The sequence below is a fragment of the Strix uralensis genome, chromosome 15 (genome assembly GCF_047716275.1).
Source record: "Strix uralensis isolate ZFMK-TIS-50842 chromosome 15, bStrUra1, whole genome shotgun sequence".
Taxonomy (NCBI): Eukaryota; Metazoa; Chordata; class Aves; order Strigiformes; family Strigidae; genus Strix; species Strix uralensis.
The window spans coordinates 17,059,957-17,084,524 of NC_133986.1; the positions used below are offsets into that span (position 1 = coordinate 17,059,957).

Below are 24,568 nucleotides of genomic sequence, written 5' to 3' on the forward strand. Positions count from 1 at the left end.
CCACGCTGGAGCAGGTTTGCTGTCAGGACTTGTGACCCCAGGGAGGGACCCACACTGGAGCAGTTTGTGAAGAGGACTCAGGTTGGAGAAGTTCATGGAGGACTGTCTCCTGTGGGAGGGACCCCACGCTGGAGCAGGGGAAGAGTGTGAGGAGTCCTTGCCTGAGGAGGAAGGAGTGGCAGAGACAACGTGTAATGAACTGACCACAACCCCCATCCCCTGCCCCCCTGTGCCACTTGGGGGAAGGAAGTTGAGAAAATTGGGAGTGAAGTTAAGCCCAGGAAGAAGGGAGGGGTAGGGGGAAAGTGTTTTAAGATTTAGGTTTTATTTCTCATTACGCTACTCTGATTTCACTGGTAATAAATTAAACTAATTTCCCCAAGTTGAGTCTGTTTTGCCCGTGATGGTAATTGGTGAGTGATCTCTCCCTGTCTTTATCTCGACCCACAAGACTTTTGTTATATCTTCTCTCCCCTGTCCAGCTGAGGAGAGGAGTGATAGAGTGGCTTTGGTGGGCACTGGGCATCCAGCCAGGGCCAGCCCACCACAATACATTTAAAGGAGTGGAGACAGGTATTTGAGAACAGGTTTAGCTCCTATGGAATCAGCATAGAAATCAGCTGCTGAGAATCCTGCACAGCTATTCGAATCAGCAGATTTGCTCATCCCTTAGATCACTCCGTACTCCTTTCCCTTAGGACAGCCTGTCACCAGGTAAAGACCATTGAGAGTCTCTAAAAAAAATCCCTAAAGAAAGTCTTCCAAGTCCTGGTCTGAAGAAGCTCCTGGCCTAATGAGGAGTGCTTTTACATGAGGTATGATGTCCTCTAGCCTACAGTACCTGACTCCAGGCAGTAACTACCCCTCTTCCAGAACTAAAATTAGTAAGAATATAGCTCCTGAGATGTAGAATAAACCTGCATTTAAGCTCAGTTTGAAGTGAAGTGAATTCCCTATCTCCTGGTCAGTTTTACAGTCTCTGACTTCTGCTTTCCCACCTCACTCAGCTGCACACACACACAAACACCTCCCCCCCCCCCCAAGAGACTGCCCAGGTCAAGGTAAGGATGAGCCTCGGGAGGCCTCAGATATAGGCTCTCATTAAGGAATCTGAATGTAAATGAGCACCTCAGGAATGCAGTGGTTTCACAAGCCTTGTTCCTTAGCCAGCTCCGCTTGTGAACAGGCTGCTTTGAATAACTTTGAAGAGGTATGTTCCTATTGTAGCAGTCTTTACCACAACAAGCTCTGTGTGGGAAGTGTCACCCAGCGATCAGATCTCTGAGGGGATAGAAATCTGTTCTTGTGCTCCTCAGGCCTGGGCCTGCCTGCCCTCCCCAGTCTAGGTGAGCTGTGATGCCAGGCTTCCTCTTGCATCAGCCTGGCTGGCAGTGATGGGAAACCTCCCGCTGATTTTAGGGACTAGGAAACTGTCCTCCAGCTATGGCTTGAAACTGTAGCTTCAGGGAGTGTATCAGGGAGCGTGGGAAGTGGGAGACCCAATAACACCAGGGATTTTAAAAAAATGGTGAAGAAGTGCTTTCAGTCTTTTAGGCGGGCAGTGGCTGGCTTCAGTGAGAGAAGTGTTGCATGTATCCTACACTCAAACACAAATGAGCTTCCTTGAAAATCAGAACAGCAAACCCAGCGTGCACATCCTTTCCCTCCCCTGACCCACAGTGAGCTACTTCTGCATTAGCAGAGAGAACACAAACCCTGGGGGGGTGGGGGGGCTCAGCAGTTGTCAGCAGGCTGTCCGGAAGCTGATCACAGACAAAAATAACCTTAAAAGATCTTTCCAAATATAGTCCCTCATTATTGGTGCTGTATCAGTTTCAGGTTGTGCCTGTTCCCTTTAAAAGAACACCAACAGGTCCTGAGGCACCAGGGCCTTTATCTAGAAGGGGACAATGGAGGAAACATACTTTAAGGTCATGACAGACAAAAGGATGAAGAATTCTTGCTCTCAAATATTTAACCTTGAAGGGTCCCTAGTTAATCAATCATAAGCAGGGTGAGCTTACCAGGGCCTGATGAAACAAACGCACAGGACACAGCTGTTTCAAGGCACTGCTGTACATACTGTAAGACCACTCTGCAGCTTGCTTTCAGCATGGAGAAAAAATGGGGAGAGAGGGATATGAAATGTCTGATTTTCTTCCTTTCCGTGTCTTGCAAATTTTTACTAGCTTTCATACAATGTTGGCAAAATCCTGCCATTTCATAAAGGAAGAGAACAAATTTACCCAGTGCAGTGTCTGTGGTATCAGCAAAAAAAGCACAAAGCTGTTGTCAGAATGCATCAGTTGATTGCTTGGAGATGCAAATATGCCACAGGTGCAGGGCAAGCCTGGTTAGGGACTGAGAAATGGCCATAATTGCTTTTGAGCCATCTAGGAAATTCATGAGACCTGCTAGCCAAAATATGCCATTTCAAGGGATCCAATACTGCCTTCAAGCAACTGAAGACAAATCTCGCTAACTTCAGAGGAAGACAAAGTCAGAGTTAGGCTGTTTTTTGGATGTGAAGGTAAGTTCTTACAATGTGGCCCTTGCAACTCCAGCTGCAGTACCTAGAGTCTGAGCAATCTCTTCCTCTGTGGACAAGGAGGAGAGCCAAACTGGCCCAGAGAAGTGTGATCCACAGTGCCAGTCCCAATAAGTGCACTTGCCCTGGAAAATAGCAGGGTGTGAACTACACTTAGACATGAAATCTGTGGTTAATCAACCCGGAGGGAATCACCCCCAACAAATCACAGGTGCTACCAATCTGACTTACCACAGATGATCAGCTTGGAGCTGCAAGTTGTAGAGATCATAAGCAGACAGGTGCTACTTGTTGAGTTGAACCACAACTTAGACTTGGATGTGAAGCTAATATTGCCCTTGTACAGGGTCACTGTTGGGTGGGGGTTACTGATGAAAGCACAGCTCATGCACAGTCATTGCCATGACTCATGTTCTTGGATTGGGTGATGAAACAGGAACCATAGTCCTTCCTGGGATACTCATCTTGAAGTCAAAACACTCTGCTGAGTGGGCTGCTTTGCACTGCACTGTCTGTTGCACATGCAAACATGTAGACACAGAGCTGGCACCATCAAGACAGAGAGTCTTCTCCTGCACGAGTACAATCCAAAGAGCTCGGGTATGACATTTCATGGCCTGGGCCTTCTTTTCCACCAGGGAAAACTAGGGAGGAGGATGAATGAACAATACACCACATTACACTCAGTGTCTGACCGGCATACCTATCTCAACATGTAAACAAATACAAACTGAAAAGCAAGAGAGGAAGGAATCAGAAATCTCATTCTCCCATTAATCTGCTATGCAACTGTAAGCAAGCAATTAATTTCTTTGTTTCTTGGTCTGTAAATAAGGTCTCAGGTTTTTGCTCCATGGGGATATATCGATGCCTTCTCTCACTAATGCCATTAAATTGTAAAGTGCTTTTGGATATTTGGCTCCCAAGGCACTTTAGAAATGCATGATTAAATTACACTCAATTATAAACCAAAGCAGGTGATCTTGTAAAGGAAGGAATATTGTTCTGCTGGTGTTGCTCTGAGGCATTAATAGTCTACAGAATGCTCTAGGGGAAATCAAGGGGAACTACATGTGCAATTTAATCACCAGTGTCTGCTGTAAATCTTCCATTTTCAGCCTGTATTTAAACACATTTCTTGAAATCTTTATGATCTCCTTTTGCACTGGCATGGGGTCCCATCAGGTAAATCCCCTGGCTCCTAAATGTAGCACTGTATGGCAAAATTCTCTTATGAGACCTCCTTCTCAGAAAACAGCTTATCTCCTCCTTATCCTTCAGAGTTTTTCTACCATCTCTCAGGTTTGTGCAAATAAATCTTGTGACTTGCCATTTGTAATGAAGAATAGGAAACCTGTTAACATCTGCTCGTGTCCTGCCTGAAGACAGGCAGGCTGCTATCAAGGGAATGTTCAAGGGAATGCACTGCAAGGCACAACCAACCTCGCTTTCCTCCATTTATTTTCCTCCTTTTATACTTGCTTACACAACCAGAAGTTACTGAAGCTATTTCAGACTCTGTAAAATCCAGGCCTAGAGTACTTCCACACAAGAACACAACTACAGCCACATAACTGGAAGTGCTCTTTCTCAGCTGCACACGCAGCTGAAGTAACATACCTATGGCCTAGTTATACTGATCAAGGAAGGTTGATTGTTAAATACAAATACACAATTTGACACCTGATTACTCCTTTTAGTGTACTACTAATTCTGTTATTTTCGTGTATTGCTCATTACTCTTAATGGAATTACGACCTGTAGCAGCATATAGATAGGTTTCTGAAGAAATACATGTATAGTCTGGTAATATATGTTAATATATAGTTTGTTTTATATTACTATATTACAAGAGGCATAGGCCAAGCAAAAAGATTTGGTGTGGATCTCACTATTCAGGGTAACTGCATTCTGCTTTGCTCCAGACTGGGCAGAAGGATCACTTACCATTTTGATTTGAGCTGGTGCATGTTCAGCTAATGAGACACCCTTACTACTGATTAGGCCTGAGCAGGGAGCAACTGAACAAAGGAGAAGGTGTTTACCTGATGGGATGACCTCTGAGTGTTTAATTTAATGTGCTTTTAGGGACTTTCTATAGCTTCTGGTTCAGAAAGACTGTCACACAGTCTTCTACATGTGGCAGACTTTTTTTGCTTTTCATCTAGGAAATAAATCCCAGTCAGGCTGGAAATATGCTACAAGTCAAATGACTTATAATGCCCATCTTCTGTTGTGTCAAGACATGATAATATCACTCTCCTTGCACATAGATAGCCCCTACTGTTTTAAATTTTAATTTAAACAGTATCTGTATGAACTGCTACGTAATGTGCTACACATACACGTAGTAAAGGGAAGCCTGGTCCTGAAGAGATTGCCAACAAACGGATGGGATAGGACAGGAGTTATTCTTGTGCCTATTCCCTGGGTGGGGACCTGAGGTGCAGAAAGGGTTAGTGATATACCCAAGGCCACAAAAGGAGGCTCAGCTTAGTCCACAGACTTGTGTACAAGAACACTCATTTTCCTCCAGCACTGTCTTGAATTTTTATGCTTACCTCTGTCTTTGGAGATGTACCACTGCTCCTATGAATCCAGAGGGTCAGTGTCCCCAGTGTCATTGCAGGCAATGACTCAGTAGAAGTATTTTCTCCCTGGGAGCAGCCCTGTGACAGTGTACTGATTGCTGTAGACTTTCTCTGCAGCTGTGAACAACATGGCAGTAGTGACATCACATTTCAGGACAGCATAATCAGTCTGCTAGTCGTCTTCTACAGCTGAGATTTAGGGTCACAGTGTTTGGGACTTCTTCAGCCAGCTGCAGATTAGTGGGTGGTCAGGGGAAATCTAAGAATTAATGAGCACATTTAAGTATTGGTCTCTTCTGTTTGGGACTGTCCCTCTGTCCTTTTCTGGGGCAAAAATTTTTCACTTCAACTCCTCTCCTCCCGGCCAAAGTCCCTCTGTGTCTAGGAAAATACTTCTTTCCTTAATTTCTTCTACCTTGAGCAACCTGAACATGAATTTGCCCTGTGCGTGTAATTCCCTTCTGATGAAAAAATGAGGCTGTTAGTTTTAAAAAGCACTCTTAAGAGATGACAGTTACAAAATGCACTGCAAAGGTCCTTAACCCCCAGCAGATCATTACAGTAATAGCAGCCTCTCTAAGGAGCAAGCCAGCCTGCCTCCACTTGGCTGTCACAGACCCACTTGCAATGGAACTGATATCACCAGACTTCTGAGGGGACAGACAGCTGTGTTAGTGCTATTGTAGGGATTTGCCCAATCAAATAATGGCATGAAAAACAAGACAGCATTTGGGGATGTCTGGAGCAGTAACTGCTTCACCCTTTCCCAGAGGAACAGAGTGTGCAAAGCCCTAGCAGTACCTTCCTCATCCCTCACCTCTGAACCATGCTGCTCCCCTGCTTGGCTCAGCTAACTGGCTCTGAGCTAGTATGAAAGTGGGACTTGGGAAACACAGTGACAAGAGGTAGGAAAATCCTTTCTGACCAGGGAGACTTTCTCCTTTTGACTGTAAACATAACATTTTGTACCTCTCCTGTGGCATTTTTTGGATAAGAGGTGTGTATGATTGGGATTGTTTGTTTTTTTCAAGAAAAAAACAACCTTCTCAACTCTAGTACTGATGCAGAAATTGTGTGACATTTCTGTCAGCAGACGAATACCTCCTGTTGATACCCAGAGGTGACCAAGATGCTCAAGTTTGCTCTATACTGTACCTGCAACTTGCATTTGAATTCCGTAAAGGGCTTCTCCGTAACTGTTCTTGAGGATGATCTGGTACAGGTCAGAAACAAATTGCTTGGTGCTGTGGATAAGGACTGGGAATGGTTCTTGCCCTCCCTCTTGTTGATATGCCTTCTTTTTGACACGTCACTGGTGATGGTGGGGAGCCCTGGCCAAGACAAACGTGCAGATATAATGTTCTGCTTCCTGACTTGGGTGGCAACAGAAACAAATCATGTCTGAGCACAGAAGGGGTATCTGTGTCTACAGGGGCCACCAGCCTGATAGAAAACTATCTCAAGGACAACAATCCTAGAGATTTGTTCAAGCTGTAAAGGCAACAGCAGGCTTTGTCCCCAGCAAAGTGCATAGAGCTGGCTTGGCTTGTGAAATGCCACATAAACCTTATGCTGCAGTTCATTACTTTGATCATCTTGAAAGCTGAGGGAAAATAGCTGCTGTGATACAGATAAGTTTGTATAATTTAGACCAAGAGAGACATTCTTACACTGGGGCTGATTCTGCAAGGTACTTCAGAGCCTCAGCTTGTGCAGTAGTCTAGGCTTAAAAAAAAAGGAAAGCACAGAAACTGCCCTTAGCCTCTACAGAAATGAGCTCAACATCCATGTTAATAGAAATTGTACCTCAGAAAGGACAGTGCTGGGACCTCAAGCGTTGTCTTTACAACCCGATCACTCCCCTAGGTCACTCAAGGTTTAATCAAGAATGATTTCACTTCAGTTAGCACGAACTGTAGTTGCATGCTTGAAAAATTCTACTTCTTGTGATGAATCAGAGAGGTTCCCCAATGTTTTATGGTTTGCTGAACACTGTTGTGCCAGCTGCAGAGGGCTGGATTGTGCAGCTGACAAACCTGTGTGCACAGAAGTCCCTCTACCTTACCACCACCAGGAGGCTTATAAAGACTAGCCATAAAAACTAGTGAGCAGTTATGCAGGACTTGATGAACCTAAAGCACTGCATGAGTTTTCTCTAACAGTCAACTTCTTTTAAACCAAAGTGACAGCTCATGTGATAAAGGCCAAAGGACAACTACCACCTCCATAGCCCTGCAGTTGTATTTCACTGGATGCCCAAGAAAACTCTAATTGCAGGATTTCTCCTCTGACAGGACACAACACAGAATCTCAGAGGGAAAGCTGTATGAATGCATGGTGCTGTCCCAGAACAAACCACCGTGTGGCTCTTCAGCCTCACAGTCAGATCAAACCTATGGGGGGGGATAAAAGAAAAACAGACAGAGAGAAATTTAAAAATTAAGAGTGAGAGACTGCACAGAAAAGTAAAGCCATTCTTCAGTCTGTTGAGTCATGCCTGGAGACTGGAAGAAGAAGCCTTCAAACTGTTTCAGCAGAAGGCAGTTAGTGTAAGGGTTGCAATGTTGACAGCTCTTTTCCTAATGCCTGTACCACCAGAAGAGAAACATTAATGCCTCAGTGATCAACAGCTTAGTGATGAGCACCTATTCAGGACAATTTCAGGTGAGGCAGGTGGAACAGGAACACTTAAAAATAGTTCATGTAAAAAGTGAATAGGAACAAAGAAAAAGAAGAGGCAGCTTTAATGCCTCAGATTGTTTTACTGTCCACCTCCTGCACGCATAATTTTGTATAATGCCCTTTTCTTACAGGACTTCTTATACTCTTCAGTACAGTACTGCATGTTGCCATTCCACACCAAAGAAGTCTGGAGTCTGCAGCCTCTCTGGGATTTTTTGGTGTTTTGCTATTTGGAGATGTGGTAACAAAGCCATGCTGCATGGATGGGCTGTGTAGTTACAAAGTGAAGACTGAGAAGAGAAGGAACCATTTTTTGTATCGGTCACCTGGATGTTGCTTTCTGAAACTTCCTCAGTCAAGCCTGAATGTCCTTCTACTCTATAGGAATCAGCACCACATAACATGACTCATGAATCATGCATCTTTTCTTGCTGGCATTACTGCTACTGAGGGCAGTCAGCACCATGCTTTGTTACCTGGGAGTATCTTAGACATTAAAATTTTGGATTTCCTAATTAATAATTAAGCAATCTAAGTCCTAAATGATAAACATTCAAATACTTTGCTACCTCAGATAGTAAGCTCTCTAGGGAGATCATACCCTCATTCTTAAGACATAATTACTGTCTTTGAAGCATGATTGACCTCTGATAATATCATTTCAACCTTAGCGTGCTGGCACCTCACTGTTCATCCCTTTCAAATCAAGCGCCTGAAAGAACTACAATCCTGCCTCAGTAGCACCATATTTACAACAAACTGGTGTTTTAAACACCATGATTTGCTGTAGTACCTACCCTCCTAACCCATACTCAAACTATAGTATCCATGACAGGAATCATAGAATCTTCCAACAGTGACCTCTGTAATTACATGTGAGATGTGATGTGAGAGGTCAGACAGTGGAAGAAACACCCACCATTATACCTGACATTCAGGGGATGCAAGCATTCAGGGGGTCTTTCAGCAAGAAAGATGGCAGAATGATTTTAATTTGGCTCAAGGACTGCACAGTTTGTGCTGCCCTCCATTTCCCCTCAGCACCTCTGAAAACTCAGCAAAAAGAAGCAGAGCTGTGATGCTAAATGTTCTTTTGTGCAAGATTAATTTGATAACACTTTACAAAACGTGGTATATGTTAAAAACAAAAGAAAGCAACAGTTGTTAGATAGGAGTTCCAGCTGGACAGATACTGCAGGTCTTACCTGAAGGTGGCATTGCTAGAATTCCTTCCTGTAACTCCACTGCTTCTCCCATACCAGCTTCATTCACAGCTCGGGTTCAGAAGTAGTATTTGTCTCTCCTGCAAGCCTCCCACAGTGTAAACGGTACTAGAGGTAGGCATTATGGTTCGTTTTGTCCATTCCTTGGTGTCCCCAGTTCACATTTCTAGTATGTATCCTGACAGCACATCTCCCTGGTCTGGCTCCTGCCAGGCTAATGAAGTGCTGGAGTTGGAAAAATCCACCACCTTCAGCAGTCCCGGAGGCTCTGTGACAGCAGGAGAGCTGTGACACATGACTGTACCCGCAGGCCTGCGCTTGCATATGTGAATACAGAGCTGTTCCTATTTCAAGATGCCAAACCTGCAAGGTTTTAGGGTAAAAGGAGACTTAATAAACACAGACCAAATTCTGTCCAACAAAACAATGCAGTTCCTAACATGGCACATACATGTAGACCCCGTTCCAAGGTTGGCTGTTTAAGAAAAATCCTCACAACGTTTGACACGGGACCATCCGAATTCAGCTTGGAAAAGGCACCTTCTATGAGCATGGACCAGCACTCATTCTCCACACGTGTTTGGGAGAGGTGGCTATCATTAAAGATTTACTTCTGTCTCTTCCTAGCTGACTGGTGAGCTCTGCAGTACATTTCCTACAACGTGCCTTGTATGGCTTTGAGTGGCTTGTGTCTCTTCTTGTTTAATAAATCTCTCTTACAGTCCTGTGTAAAGTGGTCAGGTGCTATCTGGACTGCTTGGATTAGTGAATTTGCTTATTGGCTTGCAAGATCCTGTTAATGTTCTTCAAGTTTATTTGCCAAAGATTATAGTACCCCTAACTAATAGTAATTTTTGAAAATACAGATCTTGCTTTTTGCTCTTTAGTCCAACTGGAAGCAGTCTAGTTAGATCTCCATAATATGTAAGAAAATCAAAGGACATAATATTAAAAATCTGTATGTTTTTAATCAAATGAATAGGGAGTTGTGTATCCAAATCCACATCCTGCTCTGAAAGTCTCAGCTAAAATGCAATGACCCACCCCCCTGCCGCCCCAAAGCAAAAAAGTCAACCAGTGCAGCATGCCGTGACAAATTTGATGCGAATGGCTTTTATACAGAACACTCATATAAGCACACAAGGGTCATAAGGAATATGGTGCATATGGACAGTACATATTTGCCTAGGCCTAATGTGAAATAATGCAAGTCTTCAAATAGCAGAAGAATCATAGCTTCGGGCTTTAAATTGGTTTTGTGTTGTCTTCTGATGTAAAGGAACATGAATGCTTTCCTATCTGAGTAAGTGTTTAACCTTAAGGCTCTTGTCTACTACATAGAATTCTCTCACTTTTAGCTATACCGCCTTCCACACTTGGCCAGTTTATTTTCTAAATTATGTGTAGCTACTAAGGCCCACTCCTGTACCTATTACAAGATTCCATCGATAGTTTAAGATATTTATGGATGGCCTCTGACAGCCTTTTTGGTTTTGGTCATATAGAGTAAGAATTCTCTATAACTGGCACAAAGTAAAATCTGCCCATTTCAGCATTTCTGAGGCTACTGTAATCCTTTGGAGTTTGTCTGTGATTTTGATCAGTTCAGAATTAGGCATGGAATCTTTACTACTAAAAATCCAGTATTAAAATAAAAGAATGTAAGCAACTTTCATGAATTCCACAAGAGTTTTCTCTTCTTTTAAAAGGGCTGATAAGGGACTGATGTAAGGAGCATAGTAACATGTATGAGAAATTATTTTCTTTGCCATATATTAGGGCCTTTGGCAACCTATATGTGTACATTAAGTACTAAAGGTATCTACACCTCAGAGCACCTTTATCATGTTGATCTCTGCTGTTTGCATATACTCAATTACCCCCAGGTGGGAATCTCTTACTGTGTCCTTATCTTAATAGTGATGCATTTTAAGTGAATAATATCACACTTTCAGGCACTTAAAATATAATTACATTTATAGCCAACAGTATTAAGGCCTTCCTTAATCTTTAGTTAAGCTGGAAACATAATGCAGTCCATTACATTGAGCCAGACTGGAACTGCCACACTCCGTTAAACTCATAAATGCATAGAACTGGTCATCACATACATGTTTAGGAAAACTAGACATTAAACAGTGAAAGAAACATACTGATGGGATCCTTTGCAACGAGAGGTTGAGGGCATGCTGAGAAGTCCAGGGCCTACATGGTTCACAGCCATCACACGGAACTCCTTCTATATCCTCCAGAAAACATCCATTTTGAATCTGGTACCTAGAGACACACATGTTGCAATCACACAACTCTCTAATCACCCATAAAAGTGTTCCCAAGTTGTCACTAATTTTTTTTTTTCAGTTGCTTTTGGACTGAGATAGAACAAAAAGAAACTTCAGCTCACAGACTGCTGTAGAACAATATACATTTCAGGGGTTCAGGGAACCCCTTAACTAGGTCTAACCTTACTTCTCCAGTGGTCTGCTCCCTTTTCATCTCTCCCTAAGGAGGAGATGGAATTTTGATGCATATAATAAGAGAAAAAATGCATAATTTGCATTTCTGCTAGATTATGGTATATAGCCTGGTATAATACATGCTGGGAGAAATACCTTCATGTCTTGTTCTACTGACTTCAGTGGGATTTCCCATGATATAACGAACTCAATAGAGTGGCCAAGCCTTCCACAATCTAGCCTTCAAGCAAGGTTAAACCTCCATTCAATTTTGAAAAAAACCTCAGGAATTGAATAATTTGCCTTAAGAAATGTTTCTATTATTTACCATGAGTAATGTTGGTGCTGTAAGCATATTTTTGGATAGAGTCAATGATTGTAACTTAATTAATATGGAAGTCCAACATTTTGAATGAGACAGAGGAAAGACTCCAAAAAAGAACCAAAATATTAACAGAAGAGGAAAAGCAAAAGTCTTGTTAGTCAGATGCTGCTGCTGATAGGAACACTCCCATGTGTCATACAAGCTGTGCTAAGCATGGATCATATGGTTGCTATCTGATGGATACAACAAAATCAGTCACTTGTTTAATTCAGTTCTGGCCTAAGTCAGGGAAAAGCAGTCAAATGTAGGTAGGGAGAAATGTAAAATATAGATGCTTGAAACTAGGCACCCAAATCCATAGGTGTGACTTTCAGAGGTGTTGAGTGTTCTGCCCTCTCACTGTTGCTCATGGGTATCAAGCCATTTCTATTGAGGGCTGAAAATATCACTTTGAACAGCATATGTCAAAATGTGTATCTTGGTAGATGTCATGATGAAATTTTCCTTGATTAATCAATACTTCATCAGGTTTTTTTTGCATTCAAAGCTTATCTGACTTTCCTTCAGCCTACACAAAACAGATAATCTTGCTCTGACCTTGGACTGGCTCCTTGGTGATTAGGACACAAAGATTGATGCCCTTCTTCCTTTTTTCTATGACAGAACCTTGCACTGAGAAGCCTCCATCCTGGGCTGGGGAGTTCCAGGTGATGGTGACAGCTTCTTTACTGATATCTACAACTTCAGGCTGGGGCACCTGTCTTGGAGGCCCTACACAGAAGAAAATCAAATTAGCACAGTACAATCATAATTCATTGACTTCAAAGCATGTGTATGTGTTATACACGTGTGTATAAATATATATGTATGTATGTATAGCAAGAAGTCAAGGAGGGTAATTTGTATGTTTAGGTTTATTCGTGGCCAAAACCTTTTTCTACAGACTTGTTCTTTGCCATCTACTTCCCTTTGTCATTTTGAATGTTGAAACATTTCAATTCTTGCACTTATTCTGAAATGAGCTCTTTCTGCGATGACATAACAGAGCAGCTCAGAAATGCCTTCCCTAATCCATAGGAAGTTCAGACAAAAATGCACAGTTTTAGATGAAAAATGATATCTATTACTTCAAGTTGGTAATTTTCTTCCTGAAATGTTTCAATAGGCCAGACTTGATGTTTGCACTGTATCTTCTGTGATGGTCTTGGGGAAAGGGGACTTCAAATCTCCTTTCATTGGGGATCCCAATCCGTAAAGGAAAAATAGGAACAAGAGGTACCTGAACTATAATTCCCAGAAGATAGTTCAGCAGTATTTTCTAACCAACTTAGTTTTTGGTTGACATATTTTCTTTTTTGGCCACAAAACAAAATGGTTTTAAGCATTCCCTTTTAAATTATCTTCTCTCCTCCCCCACAATATTTTGCAGAGAAAGCCACTTTTCATTTCTGCCGTATCGCACTAAGCTTACGTAACCGACACCAGAACAGTGTGCTAGTCAGTCCTCTCTTGTGGCCAGTCCATGTCAAGGGGTTTCTGAGTTCACAAACACTTGCAGTAAAAGGACCTGAGTATTTGTTTGTTCCTGGTTATCAGCCAAAGCACAAAGTAGCTTCTAAGCTCTGTCCTTTGAGTTTCAGGGGACAGTGTTCTTTTGGGGACTGGCAAGGAGGAGGAGGACAAAAATGATGGGAAGTGGGACTGTGAAACCACATTAAAAGCAGGTTCTCCAGCAAAAATTTCTTCTGTTTCTAGGGGCTCGATGAGGCCCTCAGAATTGATGGCATGTATTTTGAATTAGGTTTTCCCTTCCTCCACCTTCTCCATAGCAAATGTAGTGTAGTTGCTCTCCACTACCCCTACTTTGATCCGTGAATTTTCTTCTCCAACCATCCTTCTCTTGATGACAAAGTGAGTCACCTGCTTTCCTCCATTGCTTTTGGGTGCTTTCTCTCTCATTTTACATTTTCCCTGTGTGTTGCAGGAACTCTGCTTTCCCCTGTGGAGGTTCTGGTTTGTCTGCAGTGTGAGCAGCTGACCAGAGTGACAGGGAGGGCTATTATTTAGAGGGTCATATCCACTCATGGTGTAAACCAGTGTAGATTACAGCAAAACTAAACTGACTAGAATCACTTGATTTGATAACTCAGAGTCTGCCTCACTGCAATATTTTAAAAGAGAAAGTCTGAATTACAGTGTCTGTAACCAAACATATCTACCAGTGATTGTCCTCGTATAAAATGATTAATTTAGGACCTACCAAAAAAGTTGAAGTAAGGATTGTCAGAAGCTGAGCCACAGTGAATTTTCAGGTTTTGATGTAATGCAGTCACCGGTTTTCTCCATCAACACTTTTTCTTCCTCTGCCGCCTCAATACCATCTTTGAACCATGTGACTTTAGGCATTGGCTTTGCCTTGAAAGGCACCTTGATGCTTGCTGTATGCTTAGTCTTCACAGTAACGCTGTGTGCAGCAAAAAGCTCGAGGACAGATTCTTCAATAACAGGAGAATCTGGAAAGAACAGAAGACATTTGAAAACTGCAGCTACAAATATAGCTTGACATCTTTCCCATGTCTGCGAGTTCCCAGAAAAGGTGGTCCAAAGCAGGGCCCTTCATACACTCCTTCATGTTTTTACTGTAAGAATTCTGTATTTTGTGAAAGACTTCGGGGACATTCAAAATCTTCGGCGTGTTTTGATTCAGTTAATTTACCTCTGTTTCTTGTACAGGGAGCTGGCTGCCCTCCTTTAGTTGTTCAGCTCAGCAGAAAAAGAGGGACCTCTGGGAAATAGCAAGCCCCAAAGCTCCTCACGTCCCTAGGGCCTGGAGATTTGATTCCAGGCAGTTTCTTGGTTTTGCAAGGCACAAGAAGGAGCCCTTTGTGCTGTTCTTCCCTAGGCCACACTACGACATATATCTATGATCATGATAAAGATAGCAGAATCAAATTTAGGTACTGCTTGTAAAGAAAATGCTCGCTCAATTGTTACAGAGTAATATGGGAAAATGATAAGGATGTCCTGCACACAATAAAAAAAATAACTAGGTTCCTAAAGATATTTGGTGGTTTTCCTTTTGTCACACAACATGTATATATAGAAATCATTATCTCCTGCTGAAAGTCGTAAAAAGGCATTAAAAAAAATATTTTTGAATGCAGGAAAACCAACCCTCCCTATACCAAAGCTTTGCTGTGGATGGGTTTTTTACTGCAACACAGGTGTGATAAATATTCAGTGTTGCAGGCACAGCACCTCTACTGGTGTGTCTGCCCTGCTGTCGGGGCAGCAGTACCTACCCACCTTGCCTTGATGCAGCGGACAGGGAGGTTTAGTTCCACGCTGCAGACGCGTCTGAAAGTCCATCTGGCGCCATCTGGCTGCCAAGAGCTGAGTAATACACATATTTATATATTTCTATATATAATGTCAGAAAAGGTGTTTTTCTTGTTGCTCATGACAACGTTTGGAGTAAAGGCTCAGGCCAAAATTCTTGATCACTGATTTATAAACAGAGAAACCTAAGCTTAGTCACTTACTGTTCAATTTTCTCCCCTCAGGGAACACAGCAGAAAGAAGAGGTTTTGCTCATGCACATAGATAAGCCTGTAAATGGTACAGGCCCAGGTGAGGAGACCTGGTGAAGCAGTGGTTCTGCAAGTGTTTGTGTACACCTGGTAAAGAGCAGTAAGTAAGGAGATGGGGTGGCTACCGCCAGTGGCAACTGTTGCTCCGCTCTCTGCCCCCTTGGCACAGAACGCCCATCTCCCTTCACACTCCTCTCCCATTCTGTCAGTGATGAGTTTGCAGATGACTCCCTGCTTCACTATCCAGATCCTTTTCATGTCCTTAATCTGCCAAGAAGATTGAGGCAGGAAACAACCCCCATTGCAACAAACACCATCTCCAACCCTGTCTCTGAATCCCCTGATCAGAGTTTCCTGCTCTAAGATGACCAAGCGGTCAGGATTTCTAGCTCCTACTCTGGTACAATGCTCTGTGATCTATGGACAAAATGAATTCAGTGTTATGTGGACAGAGTGATCTCTTGCAGCTGCCTAGATGAGCCACATGGCATGTAACAAAGGGTGTGTATCAGCATGCAAAGGATACATTTACTGATTACTCTGAAAATCAGAGACTGGAAGAGGGAGAAGGGTGAGTGGTGAGAACCCAACCTTGTGGGAAAGAATGCGAATCTACAGGCTGAGAAAACGGTTTAGCAAACATGAAAGCATCTTTACAGAAGACTGGGAAGGAAAATTTTGAAAAAGCTAAGATCCAGAGCCAAAACTTAGTAAGACTGAGACTGTACTACACTGGGAAAGATTAGATCTGTTCTTGTCTGATCTGTCCATCTGTTTGTGCTTAGTCAGAAGCCCTTTACCAACACCTGGCCAAGTCCCACAGTAGCTATTTGGAGAAAACTTCCCACTAGGGTTTTGCAGTCTTTCATTATACTGATGATACCATGGGCATTTTATCTATTTGCCACCCTTGAGCCATATTCCTTCCACCTTCACATCATTCACAGCATTGGGCGGGATCCCCAATTAGAGCATGAACGTCACACACACACACTCTTCATGATTGCAAATGTCTCTGGAAGAAATCCCGGTGGAGGCATGTGAACAGAAAAACTGTGCAGAATGATTGTCAACTGAGCACTTCAAACACAAAGGAAGTATTTAACGGCAGGGAGACCTCCTAACAAAATGGACAGGCCCTCAGGATGAAAGCAGTTTAGTAAATTGGACATCTTGGGAAGAAAGGGGGATGGAGAAAGGCTGTTCCTAAGTAGTTTTTGCTCTTCTTTATGTGTGTTCACTGAAGGGAATACAGCTATAGGAATCCAAAAGCTGAAGCAGAAAACAGCCTCTTGGCACTGCTCCAGACCCTTAGCTGGTCCAGAGGAACTGTCAAACCAGCCAAACACTTCCTCTACTGCCTACATAATATTTGTATCCAAACCTGAACTCCACATGGGGAATGTGAATCTGTAACTAAGGCACCAGACTGCAATTCCAGCATGCACAAGGAGTCAGAGGCAGCTCAGCCACGGCTTTCCACGTTACCTGTGCCACAGAAGTGGTTCCTGTCCCAGAGGAGTGGTCAGAGGAGACCCCTGCCCCACACTGTCCCTTCAGGCCACCCTGGCTCCAGCCCACAGAGGGCACTCACACAGGCCTGGCACCCATCCTCCAGCAGCCAGGGCTTCCCTGCCCACCATCAGCCACTCTCAACCCTGGCCACAGAATCCTCACCTGGCTGCACACCTGGGAAGCCCAGGGTTGGGGACGTCATTGAGAAACTGCTCCCTTCTGGCCTGTTTTGGGAAAACAAAATGAGAAATACATGGCCAAAATGGAACTAATGGAGTGGCCTCCATCCGTCTGTACACCAGGACAGGGTTTGTGGGGCATCATCTGACACAGAAAATGCCGGACTATTAGGAAGAGACCAGCCCCACAGAGACACCTGTCAGGGGTGGGCACTACGGCAGATCAATCTTCCACATGAGAAAAATCTGTCTGACCTCACAGCTGAGCCTCTTTTGGCCCCTGAAGTCTCCTTCTTACTATGCTACCAGCTGAATACTCAGTTGTTCCTGAACCTGTGAAGGATGCACTAATATAATTTTATCCTCCTTCCATGCAGTTCATTTTAAAATGGTCTTAAAATGCTGTACTTTATATGGAAGGCACCTGGGCATATCTCAAAGCTGGTCCACATCTAACAGAAGTCATCTCAAATACTAACAGCCACTAAAATCCATACCCTAAGCTTGAAATTCTTCTCCGGCCTAATCTGAGAGCATGTAGCTAAGCTTTCCAATTTTTCCTCCTGCTCTTAGCCTTGTGTCTTTCTGTAAAGATCACAGACTTAAGTTTACAGCATTAATAATGCTACTGCAAAATTAATTCACAGAAGTGATATTACATATTTACCAGCCTCATGTTGTGCTGCTGGTCCTCAGCAGACTGCAGTCAAATGTCCCATGGGTTGCTTTAAAGAATCAGGATAAGAATTCATTAGGACAACCCTGATTAAAATAAAAAACATGCTACGCTTTTTACTAGGCTGGTTTAGGTGACACATGCAAGGACTTAAATGGAAGATATACTGCTTTATGTTTCTACCGCTTTATACAGCAAAGGGAAATCCTTAATTATTACCTTCATGCTACCAAGAGGGGGCACAGACTAGTGGCTTATTCTATGTTAAATAATAAATAGACTGCAGAGCAGTGTTATTTCTCATCAGTTTCCTAGCTGTTATAGCAAAGCAGCACTGTTCCTTGGCAGAGTTCACCGAAGAACAGTGTAAAGACTACTATTCCTCCTCCTCCTCCCTCTCTTGAGCTATTCACACTTACCTGCCACAGTTACGCTGGCACCGCTGCACTGCTCATTAGGGTCCCTGCCTACCATCGCTGTGCAATCTCCTGAGTCACTCAGCTCAGCAGCATTAATGAGAAGCTCTCTGCTCTTCCCTTCACGCTTCGTGGTGTACTTAGGAGACCCCTCAGTCACGCGTCCATTCTTCATCCCCTTCAGGGTTACATCTTCAGAAGTCAGCACATACTTTGGCAGGCTTTTGTTTTCTTTTTCACTTGGGTGTTCTTAAGATTGACAAACTGCATTGGAACCCCTGGGAAAGGGGAAAGGGTTGACAAGCAAAAATGGCACATACCAGCAAGCACCTTACAAATCAAAACAAGTGGCTTTGCCTTTGCAGGATAGAACGTGGGCTCCTCTGCAGGAGAGATTCCAGGCTTGGGACTTTACTTCCAGTGTGAAAAGGAGGTCTTGATGCTCCTCTGCTTGCCCATCCACAGATTAGCTTTACGAGACTGCAGCTCCCAGTCTTCTCAGCCCAGGTTCTGGGGTTTTGTGTTTTAGCTTTATGATTTTTCAGCTCAAACCCTGCTATCTTGCGTTTGAACCACCCACTGCCCAAAGAGGCTTACTTTGCATTACTTATGATCAATGAAGAGCAGAGTGTTCTGCACTAGATCTCCAGTCTGAACATTGAGTTCTTTAAAGTCACTGGACTGAATGCCTTTTGTTTTCACAGTGTGGGCCAATCTATCATCAGATGTGATAATTTCATACTTGACATGCTGCTTCAACTCTTTCCCATTGAATTTCTAGGTGAAGTTTTGCATTTTCTTTGGCAGGTGGATTTCAAACGCTGCTGTCTGTCATTCAGTCACTTTCAGTGGTTTCAGTTCTGTCAGGAGTTAGGGGCCCACCTGTGAAAATATCAAAAAGACAAACATTCATTCTTTTATTTTTAGTTCCTGATCTCTAATTTCCTACACTAAATAGCAAGACGTCAGTGAAGTCATTTTGATTTCTTTCTTGAGTGGCAGCAAAAAGATCAATTCATTCCTTCAGCTTCAGTAGAAATTAAGCTAACTATGGTTCATAATGTTCAGCAAAAGTTGCATGTAATCCTACAAAGCTGATTACTAACAGACACACTGCTTTTCTGTTCAGTTCTTCTGTCTTAGCTCTGCTCTTTTTCCTCTCCTTTATTGTAGGTAATTGAAAAGTAAATGGTTTCAGGCAACTGCAGATAACATCTACCAGCATACCTAGAACCATTTGGCAAACTTAAGGAGGACTGACATCTTCCTGCCTTATCTGTCAAGAGCGCTGCAGTGCCTGGCACAGGATCACTATTTGGTTTAAGGTAATTACCATGCTACCAAACAGCATGTGCCTAAGTCCTGCTAAGGCCTTTATCAAAAAGGTAAGTAGTATACTTAAAAAATGGTACTTATGGCAAAGCTTATCTTTAAGAGATGGTCCTACTGCAATAAAAGGTAAGGCAGGTGGGCAGCATCGCTTTTACTCAGCATTGATTTAAAGAAAGTTTGCTGAATATAATGTGGTTGGTTTTCTTTCAAATAGCAGGCACACATTTGGCTGCTTGTAGGAAGCATATACAAATGAAAAAAGATCGTTCTCATTATGCCCAGGCCCATCCACTCACTCCCAAGCCCTGTAACATTGAGCAAAGTTCACTTCCACCAAAAGGACAGTGCCAAGGTGCATTTTATCATTCCCATCTTTTCCAGTAAAACTGGTCCAAATTCAGTAGTGACTCACACCCCTGCCACACTGACGTCAGTGGAGAATTTGGCTTATTATGTGTAATAACTAGGCTTCAAACTGAAATCTGCTATCTCATGAAAGGTGTTTTCACATGGCTGCTCTGGTAATTGTGGGTTGGTTTATGACTTGTACAATGTTGGATTTCTGTTTGAGCCTAAAAAGCCCAGTGATTGTTGCAAAGACATGTAAGAAAAGAAAGTAGGTCACAGTTTGGTCCACCAGTTTTGACCCTCAAATGTTTGTCTGCAGATGCTGACACTGTACACAGAACCTCGTGCATCTGAGAACAAAGACTCCCTATCACTCTCAGCATAACAGGGAGTTTCTTGCTGGCCACAAGAGGACTGTAGGTGCCTACATCTTTGCATTCACACTGGTGATGGACAGCAAATAGTTCATACCCATATGATTCATATCTGTTGAAAATGCAGAATCTCTGAGGGCAGAAATTTTGAGGCCAAATCCAATGCTTCCTCCTCCCTAAAGATCTCTCCCAGCCTTCCCAAAGCCCCAGAAACACACAGAAGTCTTCCCACTGACAGTGATGTAATTTGGATCAGGACCATTCTTGCCTTAAGAGAGCAAAATGAAGCCACATTTCTTCTGAAAGTCATCCTTTTATTCAGTGCTCTGCACTGAAAGTATTACCCCTGAACTGCATAAGCAATACAGAGAGCAGAGGAAGGTGAATGGAAGCTGCTGGACTTCAGACTCTGGAGTACTGTAGGAAAAGACAAAGAGAGTTTGACCTGCCCCAGCTGGCAGACTTATAAACAAGGACTGCCTGAGAGAAGAGGTGAATTAGAGTGGACTAAGAATTAAGGAAAGGGGAGAGAAAGGGACACAGCATGGGAAGCAAGGAAAAGAACAGAAGGGGAGAACTTCTGCAGCCATGGGACATCACAAATTAAACAGGCCTGAACTGGGACACATGGCCTGAATACTATTATGAATTATTAAGATTTAGCATTGGTTTTGTCTGAACGACACACAAGAGGCATTAGGGCCTCACTATGCTAAATACAAAACTAAGTAACAAAAATACTGGGTCCTGCTCTGATACTCTTTTTTCTGTTGAACAGAAACACTGCCCTATAAACACACAGCAGCATTTGAAAGTAGCACTACTGCAGTAGGCTGACTGCAAATGGAGACATTTTTATTGCCGCTATAGTGCTTAAGTTTTTCCTTTTTACAGTTTTTATTGTGGGAATAGGGGAAAAAAAAAGATAATGGCAAGAAAAAAAGATGTGTTACCTTAGCACATACTTCTTAAAAATACTGTCAAAAACATTCTGGATCCTTCTATTGGTACCCACTCTTCCTTTTCCATGTTACATTAGGCTTTGATTTACTTTTAACTTTAGCTCAGAATATTGCTTTGTCTCCTAAAATTCCAGAAGAAACATTGGAATTAATAAATGATTGAGTGAAATGGGACAGGGGCCTGTTGCCTACTTTCTCTGTTTGGGTTTATTTTAAATGCATGGTTTCTTTTCCTGTCTGCTTTATGGAGGAGACTAGATTAACCTTGTTTTACTTACTGTACTTATTACAACTTCACATCCATCACCGTTCTGTGAATGAAATCTGTTCATTAGCAGTGCTCTGCACACTGACAGGAATGATTTCTGATATATAATGAAGACTCATATGATCTTTCTGTCACTTTAGATAGTCACAGATCAGTCATATGGGAGAGATTATACATGATGGAAAGGCTTATTTACTTATGCATTAAGGGTAACAATCTTCCAGCCCCAGCCAAATCATTCGATCGTGAGTTTTGCATAAACAAGGACTGCTGTATTTAAATCAATAAGGACAAGTTTCCAGCAGCTAAAATGAACAGCAGCTTTCCCACTGATTTTGACTGATCCATGACAAATCTGTAAAAACAGTGAGGCTGGGTATAGGTAACTGCAGTTTGCACCTGTTTTTGTTTACCACTCTTCCAGTTGTAGAAGATGATGGACCGTATGTATTTCCTTGCACGAGGTGGGTAAATACAACTAAGAGCACCTGAATATGCAGTCAGTTGTTGGCACGTACTAGGTAAAGAACTGTCTTTCACCAGAATTTGTTGTTACTCACCCTCAGGTGTTGTCAGTAGACAAGGTTTTTCCACAAATTCAGGAATGCTTTCTCCAGCAAGGATCTCAAAGGAGCACATCACCATGCTAAAAGACTCCAATAAGGCAGAAGACTTCCTAGAAACAACTTCTTTTGTTGGGGAAAAAATATGTTAATAAAGCAGAACAGAGAGGTACTGTTTGAAGATTTACCGGGAGTGGGAAAGAGCGGATATAACAAGAAGCCCTGAAATGTAAAGTTACATGGAGAATTGCCCCAGTTAGTTAAAACTCTTGGGAGGGAAAGGTTTGTGCAGTAGGAAGTGCTAGCTGGCCATAGGAGATTCCTTGCTTCTTTTGTCTTTCTGCAGGCTTTTGGGCAAGTAATTTGTGCTCTCTGTACCCATCATGTCATCTACACAATGGGAAAATTGGTCTGCCTTGCTGCACAGGGGTTAGATATCGTTCAAGAAAGGTATCAAAACTGGATGTATCCAAAGGTCCATTAGGACTTACTCTGTTCTGCAAAAGCTGTACTAAGCTCCTGAGTGCTGCTCATGCCCTATGCCTAGACAAATGCCCACAGTGTAAGACAAATCCTCCTCCTTTAAACTGTTCATTTCAGGAGGCTCCAAAGAGCTGCATTTTTCTATCAGATTGAAACCATTTAGTTTGCTTTTATAAGAACTAGCTCTTCAATTCAGGTAAAACTGTATTTTTTTTCCAGCCAGACTAACTACTAAGGAACTGGCCCTGAATACTCATTTCTAACAGCTCCATGCAAACACCTCACTGGAACTGAGATATTTTTCTGTCATTAATAGTAAAAGGTCTCTGTTCTACACCAGGAATATCAGTGGAAACCCTACTAGCAGCTTGGATTATTCCAGTTTACTCATTTAGACTATTTCATTGCACTTTTCCTTAACCAAGGACCACCCCAGCTCCCCTAAGTGTATCACATACAGTCAGATATGGGAATGCTACAAGGGGCTGTGCACACTCTGCACTCAGTGAATGTAGCTGGGAACTGTGTCATTGTCCTCACTGCAGTGGTGAGACAGTAAGGAGGTTGCTTTAAGCCAAAATAATCAAAGCAAGACAAAATGTTTCTAATCAAAGGCAATAGCTGATGCAGGGGCAATACCTGTAGTCTTGCAATAGCAGGTAGATCATGCTGGCCTTTGAGAAGAACAAAAATCCTCACTTCTCCCTCAGCAGAAGGCAAACCCCACAGCACAGATGCAGCCCACCTTCTGTCAGCTTGGTGTGCATCACCGAGGGAAGCAATGTGACCATACTATGGGAAAAAATTTGGTCACCATGTAGCCTGTTTCCAGTGGGGCCTCTGCTGCCTATAGCTATGCCAAGACTGGTCCTAGCATGGGAGGCAGTTTGGAGAAAAGGGACTATTCTAGTCCTTGAGGAATGGGTGCTGTCATCTAGAAATTCTAGCTCCCTAGTTTTAAAAGGTTTTTCTTGGCAAGACAGATACAGTAAGGAATGGTAGTCTCTGACACAGTTGTGTCCTGCTGAAGGATTTTGGGGCAGAAGGAAATCAACCCGCAACACAAGCCTTTCCAAGATTTGGGGGCACAAATGATAAAGCTTTAATTATGCACTGCAACCTAGATGATACAGTCCACAGGGAAGACAATGTTAAGACCATATGACCTTGAGACTTTGCTTGGTTGCCAGCAGAAATTATAGCTGTGCCAAAAGTGCTCTGTTTTGGGCATCCTCCCAAGGAGATCCTTTTCCTTATCAGAAAATATATACCCTGGTCTCCTTGCTGGCCTTTGTCTCCAGTAGGTGAGACAAATGTTCTTCAACTCCTTATGCACAGAAGACAAGTGAAGAGTCTCTATCCGAGACTATGTATCTCCATATACCCTCTAAATTTTTACAGAGGTATCATACATCTCTAGACCCTGATACGTCTTACCTCTTCTGCTCAGAAATTTTCTCCCAGAGGCACAATTTTTAAACTCTTCCCTACAAATCAAGAAGCCACGAGAAAGACATTACTCTTGCTTTTGCCTGGTCTGCCCAAAGGTGTTCCCCCCCGCCCTTACCACCCTCTCACTCTTACACTGCTGTTAGTGGTAGCAATGATTGGGGCTGGTTAGGAAGAGACAAGATGTTACTGTGTAATCCCAAATGCCCTAGAAAAGAGCCTATTTTGCCCTCAGTCATTATGGTGCAAATCCACACCAGTAGCACCAAGTGCTAAAATGAAAAGGCATAGAGCATGCTGCTTTACTCACCTGCTCCACTGCACAACTCTCTGCATACCTTTGGATTTATTTGCATTTTCAAATCCTGCAAAGCTCACAGTGACACAGTTTAAAGGCCATCTCACCATTTTAACAGTTCCTCCTTTCACCTTAAAAATGGAATTCCCTTTACTTATATTTCTTTTGCCTGATCAAAATTTTCAGCCTTGGCCACAGATTTTCTGAACATCAAAATGTTACAGGCTGAAATCTAGTAGCCTGTGCCAGCTAAGGAGCAGAAATGACTGGTAAGAAACAGATTTTTTCTA

General features: G+C 42.8%; 1 protein-coding gene across 1 annotated transcript; it reads right to left on the reverse strand.

Annotated features, from left to right (window-relative positions):
• Positions 1-1,835: 1,835 nt before the first annotated feature.
• On the reverse strand, positions 1,836-22,582 carry IGSF22 (immunoglobulin superfamily member 22). Its single transcript, XM_074884485.1, is given in 25 exon segments — positions 1,836-1,897; positions 2,780-2,931; positions 3,879-3,945; positions 5,110-5,327; positions 5,329-5,398; positions 6,295-6,396; positions 7,432-7,532; positions 8,298-8,307; positions 9,027-9,118; positions 9,120-9,312; positions 11,198-11,217; positions 11,219-11,321; positions 12,423-12,601; positions 13,549-13,802; positions 13,804-13,859; positions 14,159-14,338; positions 15,541-15,774; positions 16,321-16,358; positions 16,360-16,408; positions 18,205-18,417; positions 18,420-18,479; positions 18,813-19,061; positions 21,271-21,339; positions 22,046-22,174; positions 22,540-22,582. Coding segments are annotated over 25 exon segments (2,943 nt in total).
• Positions 22,583-24,568: the final 1,986 nt, after the last annotated feature.